We start from the raw sequence: 24,653 nt of genomic DNA, 5'->3' as shown, positions 1-24,653 counted from the left end.
TCCCCGTGTCTCTCCAGCATCCTTATACTTCCTGTGTCTCTCCAATCAGCAGCCTGATCACATCAGTGTCTCTTTAGTAGCCTCTACCTCCCCTTTGTCTCTCTAGTCGTTTTATCCACCCGGTGTCTCTCCAGTAGCCTCAACTTCCCGTTTGTCTCTCCAGGAGACTTATCCCACCCTGTGTCTCCCCAACAGCCTTATCTTCCCCATGTCTTCCTGGCAGCCTCAGCCCCACCATTTCTCTTGCAAGTTATTTCATACTTGCCTTTGGTATTGGGATAGTTGATCCTCACATGTTGTGATGTACTCTGCCTAAGTCAAGTGGACACTGAATGCTTGCCATTATTTTTTCTGCCATCATACCTCTGTTATTTGTAAATGTCTGTTGTACCCCCTGCCAAGGGTCTGTCCAAGGGCGGCAGTGTCTGGCCGGGGCATGAGTCTTTGCCCGCACAGGGCAATTTTCATCAGCAAAGAAAAAAATAGCTGAAGGACTGAGAAAAATCAAATGATGTGTGATCAGGCTAATACATGCAATTACTAAGTAATCCATGTTATTATCTAGTAAAGAGACAATATATATGGTCTGCACCATAAATAAAGCTAGTTCAGACACACAATATAGAGGGAATACTCCCAGTGTTTGTGTATTGAAATTAAGAATTTCGTACTAATTAAATTATTTGATTTAATCAGCTCTATGTGGGATCATTTTTTGTGTACAACTTATTTACCATTTATATATGTACAGCTATTTATCCATTCTATTATCTGGGACTAATACTGAGGTTTGGACAGATTTAGCTACAGATAACTGTCATCCATGTTGAGATTATAAAACCAATATAATAAATTCAACCACTCCTGCTTATCCATACATTGAGGGCATAAAGAGAACGCACAAGAGAGGCACACAGTTGTTCTTCTGTACACACACTGTATCCATTTTAATATTGTGCTGCTTGATTTTGATATATGCATTGTAGTAACCTATATTAAACATTAAGAATAAAAGATGCAATTTATTTAATTTTATCTCAGGGCACCAAATCCACATTCATCCTTTTCCCTTTTCTTTCTTTCCAAATTATGGTCAACTTCTCACAGATGTATGTAAACCTGATGGTCTCCGATGGTGGGGTGCCTACACATGCACAGGACCTGTTCTGCACATGTGCAGGGCCCCCTGTGCAGCAGGCTGATTGACAGGTTGCTGGCGTTTTGGGGCAGGGGTGGTCAGAGCAGGGCCCATTTCCTGGACCCAGCAGCATGAATAGGCTGGCCATCCTGCGGAACCCGTGGGTTACTCAGATGGCTGATGTTCACGCAAGTGATCCGATGTTGTGTCCTCAGACACAGCAGCAGACCGCAGAGGCAGGCAGGAGGTGTTTTGTTCCTCAAGTTGTGCAATTTGTACATTGTAATTTGATATGCACAATTCCCCTTTTTATAACTTTATAAAGTGCATTGTTTCCTTCATTTTGCAGGACTGTCCTTCTGAAGTTGGGGACTTCAGGGCCCAGCAGTGCTCAGCTCACAATGATGTCAAGTACCAGGGACAGTATTATGAGTGGCATCCAGTCTACAATGATGCCACTGCTCCGTGTGCACTCAAGTGTCAAGCTGTGGGGAAGAACGTGGTCGTGGAGCTCGCTCCTAAAGTCCTCGATGGTACACGGTGTAACACAGAGTCTCCAGATATGTGTATCAGTGGTATCTGCCAGGTGAGTGTCTTTCTTATACGCATGATTACCTGGATTCCAGTAGACTTATTGTTGATTTATTGGCTTGTGGATTATAAAGCATATACTGTATCTGCAACTCTTAGATATACAATGTAAAAGATCCTGCATTTGTGATTTGGGTAAAAAGGTTCAAGATTCACCCTTGCACAACATTACATGTGAACCATTAAAATATTCTGTTTGCATAGTTTAGTATAACGTTGTTTTTGTGGAATTATCTTTTACATTCACCTTTACTCTGAGCCATATTGTTTTTAATTGTCTTAACTGAACTATATAATGCATTATTATACAGACTTATTAGTGAGGGGTCCAGTTACGTGTCCTGTTTCAAACCTTAAGAAAATGTGAGGACTTTTGTATGCGTATCTTCAGATTCCAGCCAGACACTTTATATACTTTCATTAGCCAAAAAAAAGGAAAGGGGGTTTCCATTTCAGCGCTGGCCCTCGTGTCTGATGTAACTTTGTCAGCAAATACAGGAGTTTGGTGATATCAGCCAATTAAACGGACCATAAAACTGACACTGCTTAAAAAAAGCAATTCTCAATCATCTCCCTGACATCAGGGCTCATTCTCTCAGAATGGAAAAAACGACAGACTTCTGTTCAGTTTCAATCAGAAAATATTTTTTTAGCTTGGATCGTAGGTTGTAAAATGGTGGGATGCGTTGGCCAGCACAGGATTATATGAAACGACATAAAGAAGAGTAGATTCTGCGAGATATACAGTAGAAGACATACATGTTCATAAAACTGAAATGGAAAATTATATATTTTATATTGCCAGTTGTCTTGAGTGATTTAAGTACCAAAAGTATAAAGAAACAAAGTTGTTACTGCTTTGTGAAGAGTAAAAGAACGCCAGATGGCGAAGTTAAATACAGGACTTTGTTTTACATGTATATCTTTGTGCATTTAATAATAAGATTAGGAGAATTTATCTTTCCTATTTTGTTAAATATATTGTGCCACGCAAAATAATTTCTAATAGTTTAGCACTGAAATACAGTACCAACAGCTTTACACCTTATATACGGTATGTACATTTGTATATGTATAGGTTACCAATAGCACAGTCCAAGGCTGGGTACATACTAGAGCGATCTCAGCCTGATATGTCATTTCCGGCATATCAGACGGATCATTCTGTGTGTACGCTCAATCTGCGCGCTCCCACAGTCACATGCAATATCTTCCAGTATCGTCCGGTCGGCCCTGCTGTACGGCTAACGGGACGATATTGCATGCGGTGCTGTGCGGGGTAACGAGTTATCAAACCGTCCTTCATTACACTGTTCTGATGTGTACCGGGGATAAAAATTGTCGGTTCGTCATCTGGCAAATCATCCAGGTACACATTGGGGGTCATTCCGAGTTGATCATAGCTGTGCTAAATTTAGCATAGCTACGATCAGGCACTCAAGACATGCGGGGGGACGCCCAACACAGGGCTAGTCCGCCCCGCATGTCAATGCCGGCTCCCCCCCCTGCAGAAATGCAAAAGCATCGTACTGCGGAGATGCTTTTGCATTTGAGGAGTAACTCAAATAACTGGCTGGGAGAACCTCCTCGCTGCCTGGGTCGCAGCGGCTGCGTGTGACGTCAAGGCAGCCACCGCGGCCCGCCTGCACCCCCTAAACTGCGGCTTAACGCCGCCGTCCAGCCCCCTCCCGCCCAGCGACCGCCTCTGCATGTCAATCAGGCAGAGGCGACCGCTAGGCAACGATGGCCTTCGGCCGTCTGGCATTTGTTGGCGCACTGCGGCTCCGGCGCATGTGCAGTACTGACCCGATCGCACTGCTGTGATAAACTGCAGCGTGCAATCGGGTCAGAGTGACCCCCATTGTTCTAGTGTGTACCCAGCCTAGGACAGGTAGGTATCTCAAATCCAGCAATTTACAGGAGCCCAGAGAGCATGGCTTTACAGGGGGATCATGCCAAACGCATTTTGTTGACTTTTTTGATTGGGTTACTAAAGTAATAGATCAAAGGTGAGGGCCATAGATATAGCTTATCTAGACTTTAATAAGGCTTTTGAAATGGTCCCACATCCCAAACCACTAATAAACTTGAAAGCGTAAGCTTGGATTCTAAGAAGGGTGAATGGATTGCAAGATAGGAAACAGAGAGTTATAGTAAATGGAGTGCATTCACAGGAGGGAAATGTTACCAGTGGAGTACCCTGGGGATCTGTACTTGGACCAGTGCTATTTAATATCTTTGTTGGTGACATTGCAAATAGCATCAAAGGGAAAGTATGCCTTTTTTTTGCAGATGACACAAAGGTATGCAGCAGGGTAGACACACCAGGAGGGATAAAACAAATGATTGAGGATCTAGGTAGACTAGAGGAATGGTCAAGATCATGGCTATTTCAGGTGACTTCAAGGCAGATAAGCAATGTAACAAAGCAATGAGGAAGGCAAGTCAAGGAAAGGAAAGCTAGCAGCTATAAAGTGATGAGCAGGAAATAAAGTTTTGTGAATTTTTTTTTCTTTTAATGCAGAAATTAAGAATTGAGAAACGAAGGAACAGTTTTACTTTTTTTTTAAAAAATTTAAATAGTTACAGGCGTATCTAGAAACTCAGAGGAGCTTGTCCTGGATCTCCCGGTTACAGAGACACCAAAATCTCATGATCACTTTCTGTCCTTACACTGTGTTCTCCAGTGATTTGTTGTTGCCACTTATCCTATGTTTCGCAGTCACTGGCGGCTGCTAACTAATCTGCATTTGTAGTTTTTGTACCAATATGCCAAATACTTGCTTAATTCATCAGTTTGACATTTTTATATATTTATTTCAGACATGTAATACATGCCCTAGGGGTGGTATTCAGTATGCCGGCTGTTGGGATCCCGGCGCTCAGTATACCGGCGCCGGAATCCCGACACCCGGCATACCGACAACTATTCTCCCTCTTGGAGAATACTTCACTATCTGCACCCCCTATTTTCGTTTTTCAAATATAGGAATCTTTATTGCTCTTGTGGAAGGGTAATTAGGCAAGCAGGGACGGCTGCAGGATTGACTGGACTTGTAATAAGGACATATATTCTACTAGACTATGGCTAAGGGGTCAATCGAATTAGCTGTGATGATATCGCAAGAGCGAATCATCGCAGCAGCGTTCAAACTTTACGGCGGACAGAACTCACTCAAAAGTGCTTGCTGGCCCATAGGGTAGTGAGCAATTTTTAACAAATTCAGGCAGAATCCAGGATGTGAACTGTGTGTTCGGGTGCCGTTGCCGGCGTTTAAACGCCACGCCAATGGCACTGCGCACCCTTTGCAGCTATTTGGATTGGGTGATCAGAGTAGTTTGGAGAGAATCTTGTGCCTGCTACACCTATGACTTTGGTACTAAAGATGTGGTTTTCATCCTGTCTCAGGAGAAAAATATCCATAATTGGACAGGAGTCATGGTCAATCAATTCAGGTCTTTCATAAGGTGCACACACCCTGCCCTAAATTCCTCTGTCCTTAGAAAGGAAGATCTCTAGCATCTTCTTCTGCCTGCTGTCGAAATGGAACCAGGAGAAACTGTCCAACTGCCAGAAATAACGTTTTGTATGAGTTGATATAATTATATCTATGAGAAGACACTGGCATTAGATTGGAGAAGATAACAGTAGTTGGGCGTATGTCATCAGGACATTGACCAAACAATGCAATAAGTACATATACATTGAAGTTTCTTGTGAGTTCAGGGCATAATTGCAGGACACAGCTGTCAGCTTATCAGGAGTTGCGGCCTCTACCTGCTACACACTATTCCATTATGTAAACGTGGGTGGCGTGTAACTGTCGTGGGTATGTAATGTACTTGTGCTTGCTCCAAGGTTGAAAGTTCCTAGATCTTCCCTGGGATATATACAGATGATTTCCTTGCCTCTAGCATGTAGTGTGTATGGTAAAAATAATACAAGCATACAAAAAAAAAAAAAGAAAAACACAGAAAATGTTTATTGTTCAAGGCAATGTGTTCTGGCTGTTATGGTCAAATAGAACCGTTGGCCAAGATTCATCAGTTGAAGCACTAAACAACACTTTATTGTATAATCATTTTTAAAATCTAATATGAATGTCTTTGTTTCTTAGCCTTTGAACAATAAAATGTGTATTGTTTATTGGCCCAGTAAACCATTTTTACTATGCTATTCTATTTATATGAATTTGGCTAAACAAAAAAAACTTAATGGATTACCCTCACTTGATATAAGTGTAAACATTACTTGTGCTTTTGAAATTTCCCAGGCAAGGTTTTTTTTTTTTGCGTTTTGAGTTTCGTGATTTCTTCTGTTGTCTGTTCCTGCATTCATTTTTTTTTTTCATGTTAGACATTTGACATTTTATAAACTACTGATGCAGTTAAGCTTTGTAACTTAAGAGAAGATTGCCTTTAGATGTTACTGCTCTTGCATAATTTTGTCCTTGGCTTGGAATAGTGGTAATGGGAACATTATATTATGGTGCCATAAAAAGTTTCTTAGTACCCAATCCAAAATGTCGTATTTAGGGTAAGGCTGAAGAACAGGTGGGTCAGGATTAGGCTCTAGGGGGGAGGTTAATGTTTGACTATGGGGTGTGGGCAGGGAGGGTGAGACACTAGAGGAAGAGTTAGTGCCAGAATGCTCACTGAAATGTCTCTCCCTCAGATGACTCCTCTGGAAGTGATGGTCACATGACCACTGGTATCTGAAAGATGCAGCTGGAGCAGGGCAGCTGTCGGGAGCAGGTAGGCCACTGCTAGGCCACCTTGGACAATATGTCAACATTCTATCATGTCAGCATTTTGTCAGTGTCTACATTGATTAATGTTGACATGGTTAGTGTTGACATTTAACATTGTCATCATTTTCATGTCGACATTATGAATATATACATAACCCCCCAAAATAAATCCATTTGCACCATTGTACATGGTTTGTCTCAGGAGCAAACAACTCCTTTTTGTACTGTACATGTCAAGTTGTACAGTTCATCAAACTATATAATACAAGGTAATGTCATTGTACTTGGGGGCTAATTCAGACCTGATCGCTGCTCAGCAGGCGATCAGGTCTGAACTGTGAATGCGCATACGCCGCAGTGCGCATGTGCATGCCAGACATGCTACCGGCATCTCAGCCCAGCGATCGCCTCTGCCTGATTTAGCACATCTACGATCAACTCTGAATTACCCCCTTAGAACATAGAGAGCACAAGGAACACTTTTTCACATCCACTAATACTTTTTTTGATAAATGTTATTCTTTGTACATATCTGTTGTTCATCTTCAGCACAAAGCTCAAATTTGGAAAACAAATATGATGGATGTGACTGACTGTACCTATCCAAGTTAGTGGTATTCTTAAATGGAGGGGCTAGGAAACGTTTCTGGAATTCAGATGAGGGTTTTTTTACCGACTGATCCGTTGATGTCTGTAATCCACATTTTATAATGTTCATAGGGTTACCCCCCGCTGTTAGTTGTTTGGAGACTACCCAGTCCTGGACAGGTGGTGTCCAGAATGCCTATGACAGGCACAGGGTGCAGTGCCGGTGATGTCACTGTCTGTATGTTGCCGACCGGCTCTCCGTGCTGATCAACCACTCCCACCTCCTCTGGGTAGCGGTGCAGTGCATTTGACATTATGATGTCATGCCTCACCACCTAATGGCAGAGGATTTGGGCAGAGGAGCCGTGAAGAGGAGCAGCTGGATGGTAAATGTGGGCAAGAGCCGGAGAAAAGCAAGCAGCTGGAGCCAGATGCACCGTGGCAGTTGAAGCTGATAAGACCCGAGGGTGCTGAAGCTAAGAGACTCAGAAGGGTTGAAGAAACACAAAGGGCTAGAGCTGGGGAGAAGTGGGCGATCTGGAGAGACACAGCGGGCCTGGAATTTTAGAGATGGCTGGAGACTGGACCTCGAGCAGTGCAGAGGGGCTTTGAGGCCTATAAAAGGGCATGAGAGTGCTCTGGGCTGCTCTCTGAGGCATATCAAGTGGCATGAGGCACACCTTATTAGCGTGGTTAGAAAATGGTCTGAAATCTGATAAATAAAATGGTTTACAGATGGTGTAATGGTTAGCATTACTGCTTCACAGCACTGAGGTCATGGGTCCGATTCCCACCATGTCTGTGGGAACTCAAACAGTGTGGAGTTTGTATATTTCCCCCCTGTACTTGCGTGGGTTTCCTCCGGGTACTCCGGTTTCCTCCCACAATCCAAAAACTTACTGATAGGATAATTGGCTCCCAACAAAATTAACCCTAGCGTGAATGTGTTGGCGTGTACATGTGGTAGGGAATATAGGGCCTAATTCAGGCCTGATCACTCTTCTGCGAGTTTGCAGAGGTTTGCGATCAGATTGTCACTGCCCAGACAGAGTTATACCCGCCCCGTGCAAGTCTGCGTACACGTGGGGTAATTTCGAGTTGATCGCAGCATCAAATTTGTTAGCAGTTGGGCGAAACCATTTGCACTGAAGGGGGGGGGGGCAGATATAACATTTGCAGAGAGAGTTAGATTTGGGTGGGGTGTGTTCAAACTGAAATCTAAACTGCAGTGTAAAAATAAAGCAGCCAGTATTTACCCTGTACAGAAACAAAATAACCCACCCAAATCTAACTCTCTCTGCAAATGTTATATCTGCCCCCCCCTGCAGTGCACATAGGGGGTAATTCCAAGTTGATCGCAGCAGGAAATTTTTTAGCAGTTGGGCAAAACCATGTGCACCGCAGGGGGGCAGATATAACCTTTGCAGAGAGAGTTAGATTTGGGTGGGTTATTTTGTTTCTGTGCAGGGTAAATACTGGCTGCTTTATTATTACACTGCAAATTAGATTGAAGATTGAACACACCACACCCAAATCTAACTCTCTCTGCACATGTTATATCTGCCTCCCCTGCAATGCACATGGTTTTGCCCAACTGCTAAAAAAATTCCTGCTGCGATCAACTTGGAATTACCCCCATGGTTTTACCCAACTGCTAACAAATTTGATGCTGCGATCAACTCGGAATTACCCCCACTGTGCGAAAAGCTTTACAAATGCCGGTCAGCTGCAAATCCGTTCGCAACTCACTCACCATCTAATGTTTTTTCCAGTCTGTGCCTATCCCAGGACTTACTCCTACAGTGCGATAGAAACAGGCTGTTCGGGGCGGGGCTGAAGTCACACACCCTCCCAGAAAACGCTTGGGAACGCCTGCATTTTTCCTGACACTCCTAGAAAACAGCCAGTTACCACCTCCAAACGTCTGCTTCCTATCAATCAACTTGCGTACGCCTAGTGATAAAAAAAGACGCTGGATTCTTTTGCAGGTTTGGCCTCGCGCGTATGCACTACGATCCGTATAAATGAGCAGTCAATCGATAATCGGCTGTCTTGCGAATTCATACAACAACGATCGGGTCTGAATTAGGACCATAGATTGTAAGATCCACTGGGGCAGGGACTGATGTGAATGGCCAAATATTCTCTGTAAAGCCCTGTGAAATATGTGTGCGCTATATAAATACCTGGTAATAAATAACTGGTAATAATGTAACCTGACTGTTTTGGCCACTTCCCTTCTCAAGAATATAAAGATGAAAAGGTGGTAACCTAAATGTACACAATAAACACACTTCTCTCTCTGATGTCTGTACATCTCAACATTCCAATAACTACATGATACTCAGCTCCCTGATACCTGAATAAGGCCCAGCCTTCCACCTTCTTTCCTGATTAAACTCTGCTAAGAACACTAAGGGGGTGATTCAGAGTTGATCGTAGATGTGATAAATTTAGCACAGCTACGATCAGGCACACTGACATGTGGGGGGACGCCCAGCACAGGGTTAACCGCATGTCAGTCCCTGCCCTGTCGCACAAGTACAAAAGCATTGCACAGCGGCTGCTTTTGTACTTCAGGAGTAGCTCCCGGCCACCGCAGTTCCTGCGCGCTGGCCGGGAGCTACTCGTCGCTGCCCAAGTCACAGCGGCTGCTTGTGACGTCACGCAGATGCTGCGACCCGCCCCCAGCATGGTCCGGCCACGGCTGCGTTGGCTGGACCGTGCCCCTTAAACAGCGGCTTAAGGCCGCCGTCCCATCCCCTCCCGCCCAGCGACCACCTCTGCGTGTCAATCAGGCCTGCTCGCTGCTCAGGCCTGAACGCTGCTGTGCGAACACGCACAGCACCAATCAGGTCTGAATTAGCCCCTAAATTCAACCAAGACTCAAAATTATAAGGTAGAATTAACAGTTCCAAAAAATCAGGGTGCTAAATGTTGAGGATCCCTGGTGTGTGTATCTGACACCCTTTCAACGTCTCTGTAGGGATCTGTTCTTTCGCCATATGTGTCAGAAAAATTTTGAATCACTTGTGTCAAAGGGGCTGATGAGATGTCTCAGACATTAAGAATAATTTTGCCTCTTCTGGGGCACGCTGGTGGGCAGAGCCAAATTCCAAACCCATTCCCTAAACAAGATAGTGGGTTAAGGTCCTTACTTCTTCACTCAGTCCTGTCAACATTCCGGTCCTTACTTCTTCACTCGGGGGTGTAAGCATGTAATGCCGGCATGTCGACAGTAAGGCAGGCACAAAAGAGCCCCTTGCGGGCTTGCTGAGCTCGCCACGCTGCAGGCACAGTGGCGCGCTACGTGTGCCATGCTATTTATTCTCCCTCCACCTAATTATGGTGTGCAAACTAGCCCCCCCCCCCTCCTTTGCAACTGATTCTATGTATTCTATTCATACATATATCTGAAGGCTTGAGACACTTCAGCTAGTTTAGTACCCTGCCCAACCCACCCCTTACTGATTTTAAATAGAGGGCCCAGCACTCTGGCTTGCATATGTGGAATGAGCACACTGAGGTAAGACTTCTACATTTGTTTATTATGGCAGTCAATATTGGGGGGATTCTCTGGGCTGGACACCCATGGGGCATCGCAATCCAATTTATTTTAATACACTATGGCAGTTATGGCTTGTTTTATATATGTGTAACACTTTCACACCATTTTTTTTTTCACTTTTCACATTACTCACACATGCAGCAGTAGCTGCTCCTACCTATTTAACTCTTTACTTGTATCACTCTTGCGGTGCCCTGGGGTTGTCTGGCTGGGTTGCTTTGGGGTGTCCTGCCCCCCAGACCTGAACCCCTGCAGTTAGTGTTAGGGACTTACCCAAATAGAGGCTACCTTGGTGCGGTGGGTAAGCTCAAAGCCCTGGCCAGGATTATGCTAAATGCCTCTGGTTATTACAGGTTGAGCTAGTGTGAGATAGTGCACCTGCATCTTTTTCCCTCTGTACATTGGCCCTCATTCCGAGTCGTTCGCTCGGTATTTTTCATCGCATCGCAATGAAAATCCGCTTAGTACGCATGCGCAATATTCGCACTGCGACTGCGCCAAGTAATTTAACAATGAAGATAGTATTTTTACTCACGGCTTTTTCATCGCTCCGGCGATCGTAATGTGATTGACAGGAAATGGGTGTTACTGGGCGGAAACACGGCGTTTTATGGGCGTGTGGTTGAAAACGCTACCGTTTCCGGAAAAAACGCAGGAGTGGCTGGAGAAACGGGGGTGTGTCTGGGCGAACGCTGGGTGTGTTTGTGACGTCAAACCAGGAACGACAAGCACTGAACTGATCGCACAGGCAGAGTAAGGTTGAAGTTACTCAGAAACTGCTCAGTAGTTTGTAATCGCAATATTGCGATTACATCGGTCGCAATTTTAAGAAGCTAAGATACACTCCCAGTAGGCGTAGGCTTAGCGTGTGTAACTCTGCTAAATTCGCCTTGCGACCGATCAACTCGGAATGAGGGCCATTGTATTAAGTCTCAAGCAGAGTAGCACCTCAATACCTAATTATGGTGTGCAAACTAGGACCCCCCTTCCTTTGCGGGTCGTAGACGCCCCAAGAAGGAGAATAGTTTTCGGTATGCCGGCTGTCGGGATTCTGGCGCCGGTATACTGAGCGCCGGGCTAACCAACAGCCGGCATATCAAATACCACCCCTGAGTGCCAGTAGAGGAGCTTACAATCTAATTCCCTACCACAAGCACACATACTGTACAAGAGCACTCGGAGGAAGTTTGCAAGAACATGGGCAAAACTTACAAACGTAACTCAGAGAGAACCCTGATTGGAACTGAGCCAGTATACAAGGCAACAATTTTATCCTTTCTGGCACAAAGCCTCCAAAATACAGTACTAGAAAATTCAAAGGGAATATCCAATAATTTACCATGATGTTATATACAGGGCCGGTTCTAGACCTTGTGGTTCCCAGGGTGAAAGTTTCCTTTAGCGCCCCCCCCCCCCCCCCCCAAACAGGTAAGAAAGGGTTCATGCATATGGCAAAGAATAGGGGCGTGGCTTCATAGGGAAGGGGCGTGGTCACAGTTATGCCCCTTGTAGCTGTGCCCCCAGTAGGTTTGCCCCCTGTATCTGTGCCCTCAGAAGTTGTGCCCCTGTAGTTTTACCCCCTGTTGCTATGCCTCTTTAGTTTTGCCCCCTGTTGCTGTACCCCTGTAGTTTTGCCCCCTGTTGCTGTGTCCTCAGTAGTTGTGCCCCTGTTGCTGTGCCCTTAGTAGATGTGCCCCTGTAGTTTTACCCCCTGTTGCTGTGCCCATGTAGTTTTACCCCCTGTTGCTGTGCCCATGTAGTTTTGCCCCCTGTTGCTGTGCCCCCAGTTTTTTTTGCCCCCTGTTGCTGTGCCCTCAGTAGTTGTGCCCCTGTTGATGTGCCCTTAGTAGATGTTCCCCTGTAGTTTTACCCCCTGTTGCTGTGCCCCTGTAGTTTTGCCCCCTGTTGCTGTACCCCTGTAGTTTTTCCCACTGTTGCTGTGCCCTCAGTAGTTGTACCCCTGTAGTTTTGCGCCCAGTAGCTGTGCCCTTAGTAGTTGTGCTCCTGTTGCTGTGCCCTCAGTAGATGTGCCCATGTAGTTTTACCCCTTTGCTGTGCCCCTCAGTAGTTGTACCCCCTGCTGCTGTGCCCTCAGTAGATGTGCCCCTGTTGCTCTGCCCCTAGTAGCAGCGATTTAAAAAAAAAAAAATCACCAGCCCCACTGCTGCTTCCCGACCGCTGCTGCTGCTGCTGTCCTCCGTCTCCAGCCGTCGCTCCTCGGATCTATGGGAGAGACGTCATGACATCTCTCCCATAGCGCCGCACACTGTACAGACACTAGAGGTCAATTATGACCTCTAACGTCTGCGGCCACTCCCATAATGCCGTGTGGTGCACGATGAAGTCAGGCGCGCGGCACCGGCGCAGTAGCGGGCGGCTCTTGCCACGGCGAGGCACCGCCCTCAGAGCAGCGGTGCCCCGGGCAAAAAGCCTGCTTGCTACTAGTTATCTACTTATCTGTGCCTAGCATAAGGGACTTTTTGCAGTTTTTGACATGCAGTATTGTGCTCTATTTATGCATTCGTCCAAATATATTAATACTAAATGCTGTACAGATACGTTTTTTCTTTGTTTTTAAGCAAATTACTTTAAGTAGGATATATTTAATGTAATGATTTACACATACAGAATACACAGTATTAAGGGAATAGTTACTGTATTGTAACATGTTATTACATTATAACATTTATTTTTCTTAAATGAAAATATATATATTGGTATTCTGAATAACACGTTATCATATAAGACTAGGCTTAGTCTAACTTGTCTGAAGCCAGACAAGGCCTCTGTATCATGTACTAGATTAGTTTCTGAGAAGAGCGCTGTACTTTGGTTGCTGTAACTAATACACTAAATACTTATCCTCTTAATACTGCTCCATGGCTGTGTAATCCTCATGTCAGGTCCCAGATAAGGGTAATGGCTCTATGCAAGTTATTCCATACTGAGCTATCTGACCTATTTGACTGTATGGAGAGCATGGAGCTCAGCAGCCTTTAGATAGCAGTGAGTACTGAATCCCTGGTCAGTGCTGGAGCTCTGACACGTCTTTGGCAGGGTCTGTAGATGATTTGGCATGTGTTTTGACTCCTACAGTAACTCATCTAAACAAACATATCCTTCTGCTGACGTGGACTCATTTTCTTCACTGTCTGCAAGTAACAAATCATTTTCTTGGGAGTCTTCCCCAGTGACATGATAGTTGGGATTGACATCATAAAGGCAATAGGTGTTCAGCGATAAATTACTTTGCCTAAACAATGTATTGTAGTCATCCCATTTCATGCATTTCATGTGATGGTTTATGTCCACAGTAGGCTGAATGTGCACAGGCTCAAACTGTCCTTTTTGTTCTACATCAAATTGGTTAGCGTGTCCGGTATCTCCAAGCACCAAGCTCAGTGTCATGTTTTTAAATCCTTCCCTATTTTCCTAATGTACTCCACACACTTCTCACTTCTGTTGTAATAAAAGCTAAAATACACATAAAGTTATATTAAAGTTGAAGCCATTTAATCCTTCTTTCTGGATATAGATACAGTTGTCTTGGTACACTGTGACCATATACCAGTGGTTCTCAAACTGTGTGCCGTGGCACCCTGTGGTGCCTCAGGACACTTGCAGGGGTGCCCTGGGTTGGTGGTCCAGGACCAATTCAATTTATTTATGGTCAATGTAATAGGCAAAACCAGTGCTGGTGGCTGCCAATCATAGAATATGTCAACAAATAGAAGCAAATCTTGTCCCTCACCACAAAAGTGAACCTAAGGTTGACATATACACATAATTTACTTAATTTAATTTTTATTTCTAAATTTCTCAGTAAGAAACTTTTGGCCTAGGATTGCCGTGATTCAAAAAAGTTTGGGAACCACTGCCATATACTATGCAATTAGTGGCCCCATATGCCAATACATGATGATTGGACAACTGCTCAACTTTCTTTCTCTCCAACAAAAAACAAACCCAAGGCAATGGTCTAGGAATTAATAATAATTATAAAGATGAGCCAAACAGCTGTTAAAAGGTTGCCAACCAGTCACACATAAAAAAAGAGAATAAAAAGCACTGCATTCATCAATCTATTAAAAAAAAAAAGTAATACTATAAGAGATAATTCTGTATTTATAATAAAACTGTCAATATTTATTAATGGTGGATTTAGGAACAAAGGGCGGTTAGCTAGCATTAATATAGACATTGCAATGTGAACGCAATGTAATATGATGAGGATCGACATCCTCTGGTGTAGTAGTTCAAAAGTAATATACTGTATACGTGCATAATTGTGTAAATTAGCTTTTTGCTGACTAAATGATAATATGAGGCTCATCTGAGACTGTACTTGTTTGACCCATTGGTCGTCCCTATTTGTCAGGTCATCTTCTAGCAGGATTTAAAAGCAACCATATAGTTTAGTAGATTAATAAACAATGGTAATAAAATATAGAAAATATAAGTAGTATATACATCAACATATATCATATAGAATAAAAAACAGCTTAGTTAAACAAAGCATTTAATGATGCTCAATTGCTGTGGGGCAATCATTGAATCAAATTAGTGTCCATCAAACTCCTAGTAGATTTTGTCCTGCCCTAGCTTATGTACAATATGAAGACACATATAGTTGTAGCATTTGGAACACAGAGGACTACGCAGGCAAACGCATGGGGGTTCCGGTCCCTCCACTTGGCCAGCAGCTCAAATTATAACCACAATAGCAATAGTATATACTACAATTACTAGAGCAGCCTGCACACCATGCAGTTTAAGGGACAGAGTGGTAGAAGCTTCTTCTACCAAGTTTGCTGTGTGTGTGGATCTGAACGTTCAGTCAGTGCAATAGACCAGAGCGTAACCTAACACTCCACCTACTGCCTAACCCTACCTTCTGTAACCTAGCCCTAATCATTCACCCAGTGCCTAACCCTAACCCTCCCCTCCCGTAACCTACTATAACCTTACTTCTTCTTTTAGTGCCTAACCCTAACCCTCCTCTCCCGTAACCTACTATAACCTTAATTCTTCTTTTAGTGCCTAACCCTAACCCTCCTCTCCCGTAACCTACTATAACCTTACTTCTTCTTTTAGTGCCTAACCCTAACCCTCCTCTCCCGTAATATGTCACCAGGACCCCTCCTGCACATGCCACTTTATATGCCATCAAACCCCTCCTCCATATGCCAATATAGATAGCCACTGCATGTCCTTTATATGCTATCAGAGAGCCCCAATATGCCCCTTTTGCCATCAGACTCCAAGTAACACACTGTAGATTACCTTGTGATTGTGTACTAGTACTGAATCCAGTGATGGTGCTGGCAGGAATGCAGGGGCTCCCTGAGCTAAGAGGAGGCAGGAGCTGACATGTCAGTCACTCACATTAGGTTGTTTTAGAGGGAAAAAAATATTTTAGATTTCCGGACACGGCCCTTCAGGGATTATTAACACTACGGACGGACACATGTCCTGATTTCTGGACTAACTGGAGTATTGCTATTATGTACTTTAAATTAGCATGTTATAAATGACAGATTATCTATGATGAGGTTAAAATCATCACTTCATTAAAGTGTGACCATTACCAGTCAGAATGTGACCTAGCGCGCATTCTCTAGAGATTGTTGAGGGTAGACGCCTCTCTTGGTGTCTATGTCAGACTTGTAATGAGAATGCAGGGGGGTGAGGGTTTGTAGACTTTAGCTGGGACTAAGAACCCCAGACCAATATTTCATAAACTGTGCAAGCCTGATTTCACATATTCCTAGGCTAATTTCTTTCTTTTACAGAGACGAAACAGAGCTGATTCATACCTAAAATATTCTTGTCTTGTGTTTCCTAATCTTGTTATGTCATGCTGTTCACTCTGTGTATTGGTTCAGTTGCTGCTTTCTGAGAGTTTATGACGTTTCACTCGAAAACCTTTTTAATGCATTTTATTACCATATCTCTTTATATAAACAGTAGTCTGGATGCACTTTCACTTGAAGCACAGCGTTAGCCTGCAGGGCACAAAGGGAGCGATCTCACACCAACATACTCTGATTTATGTCTCCTTTCTCTATAACCACTTGGCATTTTAGTGCTATGGACACTCGCTTTTTCTTTGTCCAATTCCTACTTTCTCTGACGTCCTAGTGGATGCTGGGAACTCCGTAAGGACCATGGGGATTAGCGGCTCCGCAGGAGACTGGGCACAAAAGTAAAGCTTTAGGACTACCTGGTGTGCACTGGCTCCTCCCCCTATGACCCTCCTCCAAGCCTCAGTTAGATTTTTGTGCCCGGCCGAGAAGGGTGCACACTAGGGGCTCTCCTGAGCTTCTTAGTGAAAGTTTAGTTTTAGGTTTTTTATTTTCAGTGAGACCTGCTGGCAACAGGCTCACTGCATCGAGGGACTAAGGGGAGAAGAAGCGAACCTGCCTGCTTGCAGCCAGCTTGGGCTTCTTAGGCTACTGGACACCATTAGCTCCAGAGGGACCGAACACAGGCCCAGCCTCGGAGCTCGGTCCCAGAGCCGCGCCGCCGGCCCCCTTACAGAGCCAGAAACAAGAAGAGGTCCGGAAAAATCGGCGGCAGAAGACATCAGTCTTCAACAAGGTAGCGCACAGCACTGCAGCTGTGCGCCATTGTTACTCAGGCACACTTCACACTTTGGTCACTGAGGGTGCAGGGCGCTAGGGGGGGCGCCCTGAGCAGCAATGTAAACACCTTGGCTGGCAAAAATACACCACATATAACCCCCAGGGCTATATGGATGTATTTTAACCCCTGCCAGAACTCACCAAAAAGCGGGAGAAAAGGCCGCCGAGAAGGGGGCGGAGCCTATCTCCTCAGCACACGGGCGCCATTTTCCATCACAGCTCCGCTGGAAGGACGTCTCCCTGACTCTCCCCTGCAGTCCTGCACTACAGAAAAGGGTAAAAAAGAGAGGGGGGCACTAATTTGGCGCAGTTTTCATAATAACAGCAGCTATAAAGGGAAAAGCACATTTTATAGTGGTATTCCTGTCTATATATAGCGCTCTGGTGTGTGCTGGCATACTCTCCCTCTGTCTCCCCAAAGGGCTAGTGGGGTCCTGTCCTCTATCAGAGCATTCCCTGTGTGTGTGCGGTGTGTCGGTACGATTGTGTCGACATGTTTGAGGAGGAAAATGAGATGGAGGCGGAGCAATTACCTATTATAGAGTTGTCACCCCCTAGGGAGTCGACACCTGAGTGGATGAGCTTATGGAAGGAATTGCGTGACAGTGTCAGCTCTTTACGAAAGACAGTTGATGACATGAGACAGCCGGCTACTCAGCTTGTGCCTGTCCAGGGGTCTCAAACGCCACCAGGGGCTTTAAAACGCCCGTTACCTCAAATGGCAGACACAGACACGGATACTGACTCCAGTGTTGATGATGAGGAGACAAACGTGACTTCCACTAGGGCAACACGTTACATGATTGAAGCAATGAAAAATGTATTGCATATCTCTGATAATACAAGTACCACTAAAAAGGGTATTATGTTTGGTGAGAAAAAACTGCCTGTAGTTTTTCCTGTATCCGAGGAATTAAATGAAGTGTGTGATGAGGCGTGGGTTTCCCCCGATAAAAAACTGATAATTCCTAAAAGGTTATTGGCATCATACCCTTTCCCGCCAGAGGATAGGGCACGTTGGGAAACACCCCCTAGGGTGGATAAAGCGCTCACACGCTTGTCTAAACAGGTAGCACTACCCTCTCCTGATACGGCCGCCCTAAAGGAACCTGCCGATAGAAAGCTGGAGAATATCCTAAAATGTATATACACTCACACGGGTGTTATACTGCGACCAGCAATCGCCTCAGCCTGGATGTGCAGTGCGGGCGTGGCGTGGTCGGATTCCCTGACTGAAAATATTGATACCCTAGATAGGGACAGTATATTACTGACTATAGAGCAATTGAAAGATGCATTTCTATATATGCGTGATGCACAGAGGGATATTTGCCGACTGGCATCAAGAGTTAGCGCGCTGTCCATTTCTGCAAGAAGAGGTTTATGGAAGCGGCAGTGGTCAGGTGATGCGGATTCTAAAAGGCACATGGAAGTATTGCCTTATAAGGGGGAGGAGTTATTTGGGGTAGGTCTATCAGACCTGGTAGCCACGGCAACTGCTGGAAAATCCACATTTTTACCCCAGGTAGCTTCTCAACCTAAGAAGACGCCGTATTATCAGGCGCAGTCCTTTCGGCCCCATAAGGGCAAGCGGGCAAAAGGCGCCTCATTTCTGCCCCGTGGCAGAGGGAGAGGAAAAAGGCTGCAGCAAACAGCCAGTTCCCAGGAACAAAAGCCCTCTCCCGCCTCCGCAAAGTCCTCAGCATGACGCTGGGGCTTTACAAGCGGACTCAGGCACGGTGGGGGCCCGTCTCAAGAAGTTCAGTGCGCAGTGGGCCCACTCGCAAGTGGACCCCTGGATCCTTCAGGTGGTATCTCAGGGGTACAAATTGGAATTCGAGACGTCTCCCCCTCGCCGTTTTCTAAAGTCTGCTTTACCGACGTCTCCCTCAGACAGGGAGGCAGTATTGGAAGCCATTCACAAGCTGTATTCCCAGCAGGTGATAATCAAGGTACCCCTCCTACAACAGGGAAAGGGGTACTATTCCACACTATTTGTGGTACCGAAGCCGGACGGCTCGGTGAGACCAATTTTAAATCTAAAATCCTTGAACACTTACATACAAAGGTTCAAATTCAAGATGGAGTCACTCAGAGCAGTGATTGCAAACCTGGAAGAAGGGGACTATATGGTGTCTCTGGACATCAAAGATGCTTACCTACATGTCCCAATTTACCCTTCTCACCAAGGGTACCTCAGGTTTGTGGTACAGAACTGTCACTATCAGTTTCAGACGCTGCCGTTTGGATTGTCCACGGCACCCCGGGTCTTTACCAAGGTAATGGCCGAAATGATGATACTCCTTCGAAGGAAGGGAGTTTTAGTTATCCCTTACTTGGACGATCTCCTGATAAGGGCAAGATCCAGGGAACAGTTGGAAGTCGGGGTAGCACTATCTCAGATAGTGCTGCGACAGCACGGTTGGATTCTCAATATTCCAAAATCGCAGCTGATCCCGACGACACGCCTTCTATTCCTAGGGATGATCCTGGACACAGTCCAGAAAAAGGTGTTTCTCCCGGAGGAGAAAGCCAGGGAGTTATCCGAGCTAGTCAGAAATCTCCTAAAACCAGGCCAAGTCTCAGTGCATCAATGCACAAGGGTCCTGGGAAAAATGGTGGCTTCTTACGAAGCAATCCCATTCGGCAGATTCCACGCAAGAACCTTCCAGTGGGATCTGCTAGACAAATGGTCCGGGTCGCATCTTCAGATGCATCAGCGGATAATCTTGTCACCAAGGACAAGGGTGTCTCTCCTGTGGTGGTTGCAGAGTGCTCATCTTCTAGAGGGCCGCAGATTCGGCATTCAGGACTGGGTCCTGGTGACCACGGATGCCAGCCTGAGAGGCTGGGGAGCAGTCACACAGGGAAGAAATTTCCAGGGCTTGTGGTCAAGCCTGGAGACATCACTTCACATAAATATCCTGGAGCTAAGGGCCATCTACAATGCTCTAAGCCTAGCAAGACCTCTGCTTCAAGGGCAGCCGGTGCTGATCCAGTCAGACAACATCACGGCAGTCGCCCACGTAAACAGACAGGGCGGCACAAGAAGCAGGAGGGCAATGGCAGAAGCTGCAAGGATTCTTCGCTGGGCGGAAAATCATGTGATAGCACTGTCAGCAGTGTTCATTCCGGGAGTGGACAACTGGGAAGCAGACTTCCTCAGCAGACACGACCTCCACCCGGGAGAGTGGGGACTTCACCCAGAAGTCTTCCACATGATTGTGAACCGTTGGGAAAAACCAAAGGTGGACATGATGGCGTCCCGCCTCAACAAAAAACTAGACAGGTATTGCGCCAGGTCAAGGGACCCTCAGGCAATAGCTGTGGACGCTCTGGTAACACCGTGGGTGTACCAGTCAGTGTATGTGTTCCCTCCTCTGCCTCTCATACCCAAGGTACTGAGAATCATAAGAAGGAGAGGAGCAAGGACTATACTCGTGGCTCCGGATTGGCCAAGAAGGACTTGGTACCCGGAACTTCAAGAGATGCTCACAAAGAAGGGACCTGCTCCAGCAGGGACCCTGTCTGTTCCAAGACTTACCGCGGCTGCGTTTGACGGCATGGCGGTTGAACGCCGGATCCTGAAGGAAAAAGGCATTCCGGATGAAGTCATCCCTACCCTGATCAAAGCCAGGAAGGATGTAACCGTACAGCATTATCACCGTATTTGGCGTAAATATGTTGCGTGGTGCGAGGCCAGGAAGGCCCCTACAGAGGAATTTCAACTGGGTCGTTTCCTGCATTTCCTGCAAACAGGACTGTCTATGGGCCTAAAATTAGGGTCCATTAAGGTTCAAATTTCGGCCCTGTCGATTTTCTTCCAGAAAGAACTGGCTTCAGTTCCTGAAGTTCAGACGTTTGTCAAGGGGGTACTGCATATACAGCCTCCTTTTGTGCCTCCAGTGGCACCTTGGGATCTCAATGTAGTTTGGGGTTCCTAAAATCACATTGGTTTGAACCACTCACCACTGTGGACTTAAAATATCTCACATGGAAAGTGGTAATGCTGTTGGCCCTGGCTTCAGCCAGGCGTGTCTCAGAATTGGCGGCTTTATCCTATAAAAGCCCTTACCTAATTTTTCATACGGACAGGGCAGAATTGAGGACTCGTCCTCAATTTCTCCCTAAGGTGGTTTCAGCGTTTCACTTGAACCAGCCTATTGTGGTACCTGCGGCTACTAGGGACTTGGAGGACTCCAAGTTGCTGGACGTAGTCAGGGCCCTGAAAGTATATGTTTCCAGGACGGCTGGAGTCAGAAAATCTGACTCGCTGTTTATCCTGTATGCACCCAACAAGCTGGGTGCTCCTGCTTCTAAGCAGACTATTGCTCGTTGGATTTGTAGTACAATTCAGCTTGCACATTCTGTGGCAGGCCTGCCACAGCCAAAATCTGTAAAAGCCCATTCCACAAGGAAGGTGGGCTCATCTTGGGCGGCTGCCCGAGGGGTCTCGGCTTTACAACTTTGCCGAGCAGCTACTTGGTCAGGGGCAAACACGTTTGCTAAATTCTACAAATTTGATACCCTGGCTGAGGAGGACCTGGAGTTCTCTCATTCGGTGCTGCAGAGTCATCCGCACTCTCCCGCCCGTTTGGGAGCTTTGGTATAATCCCCATGGTCCTTACGGAGTTCCCAGCATCCACTAGGACGTCAGAGAAAATAAGAATTTACTTACCGATAATTCTATTTCTCGTAGTCCGTAGTGGATGCTGGGCGCCCATCCCAAGTGCGGATTGTCTGCAATACTTGTACATAGTTATTGTTACAAAAATCGGGTTATTATTGTTGTGAGCCATCTTTTCAGAGGCTCGTCTGTTATCATGCTGTTAACTGGGTTCAGATCACAGGTTGTACGGTGTGATTGGTGTGGCTGGTATGAGTCTTACCCGGGATTCAAAATCCTTCCTTATTGTGTACGCTCGTCCGGGCACAGTATCCTAACTGAGGCTTGGAGGAGGGTCATAGGGGGAGGAGCCAGTGCACACCAGGTAGTCCTAAAGCTTTACTTTTGTGCCCAGTCTCCTGCGGAGCCGCTAATCCCCATGGTCCTTACGGAGTTCCCAGCATCCACTACGGACTACGAGAAATAGAATTATCGGTAAGTAAATTCTTATTTTTTTTTTACTTTCCTGTTTCTCTTAATAAAGCATTTGGAAAAATTAACAGCAAGAAATTATCTTGTTCTCAGGTGATCAGTCACTACAAGGTCAGTGTGAAGACAATCCGGTTCTGTAATTACTGATTTCTGAAAAGTAATTTTCTACATTTGTTTTATCAGTGATAAAAATCACAAAGGACATTAAACCAAACTGCACATTTTCAGTAATCATTTTGACACTACAAGCTGAAGAGCAAATAAAGCTATTATTTGACATATATATTAAGAGGGGGTGTGCACCGGGCCATTTTACGGGTTTTGTGTTTTAGTTTTGAATCTGGATTGGTTTTGCCAAAACCACCCTTTCGGGTTTTGGATCTGGATTTTGTTTGAAAAAAATCATCAAAACAGCTAAAATAACAGAATTTGGGGGTGTTTTTGTTCCTACAGTATTATTAACCTCAATTATACCTCTTTTACACTGCCAGCAAATAACACGGGTTATTGCACATGAACGTGCATAACCCGTGTTGCTGGTTGGTGTAAAAGGATTGAGTTGGAATAATCCAGGTCGAGTGACCCGGTATTCCAACTCGGGTAGTTTGCAGGGTTGAACACGGGTTCAACCCGGCAAACTGTGCTGTGTAAACGGGAGCCGGGTTGCTTCAACTCGGCTTCCCGTTCACTGTGAATGGACAAACGCTGCTTGGAGATCATGTGTTCTCCAAATGCCGCCCCCGACGTCACCGGCAACGTCACCAACCCGGCAATATGCCGGGTTGGTGACTGCTGTGGGAAAGGGGGTTGAAGCGGGTCGCAGCCGGGTAGCACCTGCGTCAGGCTCCCGACTGTGACCCGCTGTATTTAGTGTCAAAGCGGTATTACATTAATTTCCACTTATTTCTAGTCAGTTTTGACCACCTCACTGCTCACAATATTGGGTTAATTCAGATCTTATCGCAGCAGCAAATTTGTTAGCTAATGGGCAAAACCATGTGCACTGCCCTATCCATTTGATAGATAGACAGTGTCTAGTTAGACAGTCAATAGACACCATATATTAGACAGACATTAGGTCGACAGGGTCAAAAGGTCGACATGAAAATGTCGACAGGTCAAAAAGTCAACAGGTCAGAAGGTCGACATGGTCAAAAGGTCGACATAAAAAATGGTCGACATAAAAAAGATAGACAACATATTTTTTTTTATGTAACATGTTTTTGGATTATTTCATACTTTCTCTATCCATGTCGGCATAGAGTTGGTGATAAACCTTGTGGCGAGCGCAGCGAGCCACCGTGCCCGAAGCGTGGTGAGCAAAGCGAGCCCCGCGAGGGTATGCCTTTCTACAATTGGGGGTCCCAGATGACAAAACTATCCACACAAACCACAAAAATGCAAAAAACATGGTGTCTACCTTTTTCATGTCGACCATTTTCATGTCGACCTTTTGACCGGTCGACCTTTTCCATGTCGACCTTTTGACCCTGTCGACCTAATGTCTGTCTAACATATGGTGTCAATCTATTGACTGTCTAACTAGACACTATCTATCTTTCATACCGGAACCGTGCACTGCAGGGGGGCTGATATAACATTTGCAGAGAGAGTTAGATTTGGGTGGGTTGTGTTCAAACTAAAATCTAAATTGCAGTGTAAAAATAAAGCAGCCAGTATTTACCCTGCACAGAAACAAAATAACCAGCCCAAATCTAACTCTCTCTGCACATGTTATATCTGCCCATCCTGCAGTGCACAGGGTAGGTCATTCAGATTGCATCTATGATCAGGTCTGATTGAATTACCCCCATGGTTTTGCCCTTTAGCTAACAAATTTGCTGCTGCAATCAGATCTGAATTACCCCCATTGTTCACCAGCATAGGGGGTCATTCCGAGTTGATCGCATGTAGCAACTTTTTGCTGCTCGTGCGATCAACTAGACGGCTGCGATCGCTTGTGCAGCCCGGCTATGCTAAAAAAGTTTTGTGTAAAAGAAGACTAATCCTGCAGTTACTTACCCTTTGTGATGAATCAAACAATGAAGGTCCTGGAATTGACATCAGACATCCGCCCTCCAAACGCCTCGACACGCCTGCGTTCGGATCTCCACTCCCGGAAAACGGTGAGTAGACGCCCTGAAACGCCTCCCGCCTGTCAATCATCTTGTGGTCCGCACTTCGACTGCTTTCTTCATTCCTGGCCTCGTTGCCCAGTGACTGCCGGCACTGCGCAACGGCACGCCTGTGCATTGCATCTACTGCGCATGCGCAG

General features: G+C 45.6%; 1 protein-coding gene across 1 annotated transcript in view; it reads left to right on the top strand.

Moving 5' to 3' along the window:
• ADAMTSL3 (ADAMTS like 3) overlaps window positions 1-24,653 on the top strand; it is a 788,444-nt gene that overhangs the window by 470,707 nt on the left and 293,084 nt on the right. The window contains exon 6 of the mRNA XM_063925941.1: window positions 1,488-1,724. Coding sequence (XP_063782011.1) covers window positions 1,488-1,724 — 237 coding nt within the window. The remainder of the gene's footprint in view (window positions 1-1,487; window positions 1,725-24,653) is intronic.

This window comes from Pseudophryne corroboree, chromosome 6 (genome assembly GCF_028390025.1).
Source record: "Pseudophryne corroboree isolate aPseCor3 chromosome 6, aPseCor3.hap2, whole genome shotgun sequence".
In the NCBI taxonomy this organism is placed as follows: domain Eukaryota; kingdom Metazoa; phylum Chordata; class Amphibia; order Anura; family Myobatrachidae; genus Pseudophryne; species Pseudophryne corroboree.
The sequence above is the reverse complement of the archived record's forward strand: the minus strand, read 5'-3'. Positions and strand labels throughout refer to the sequence as shown.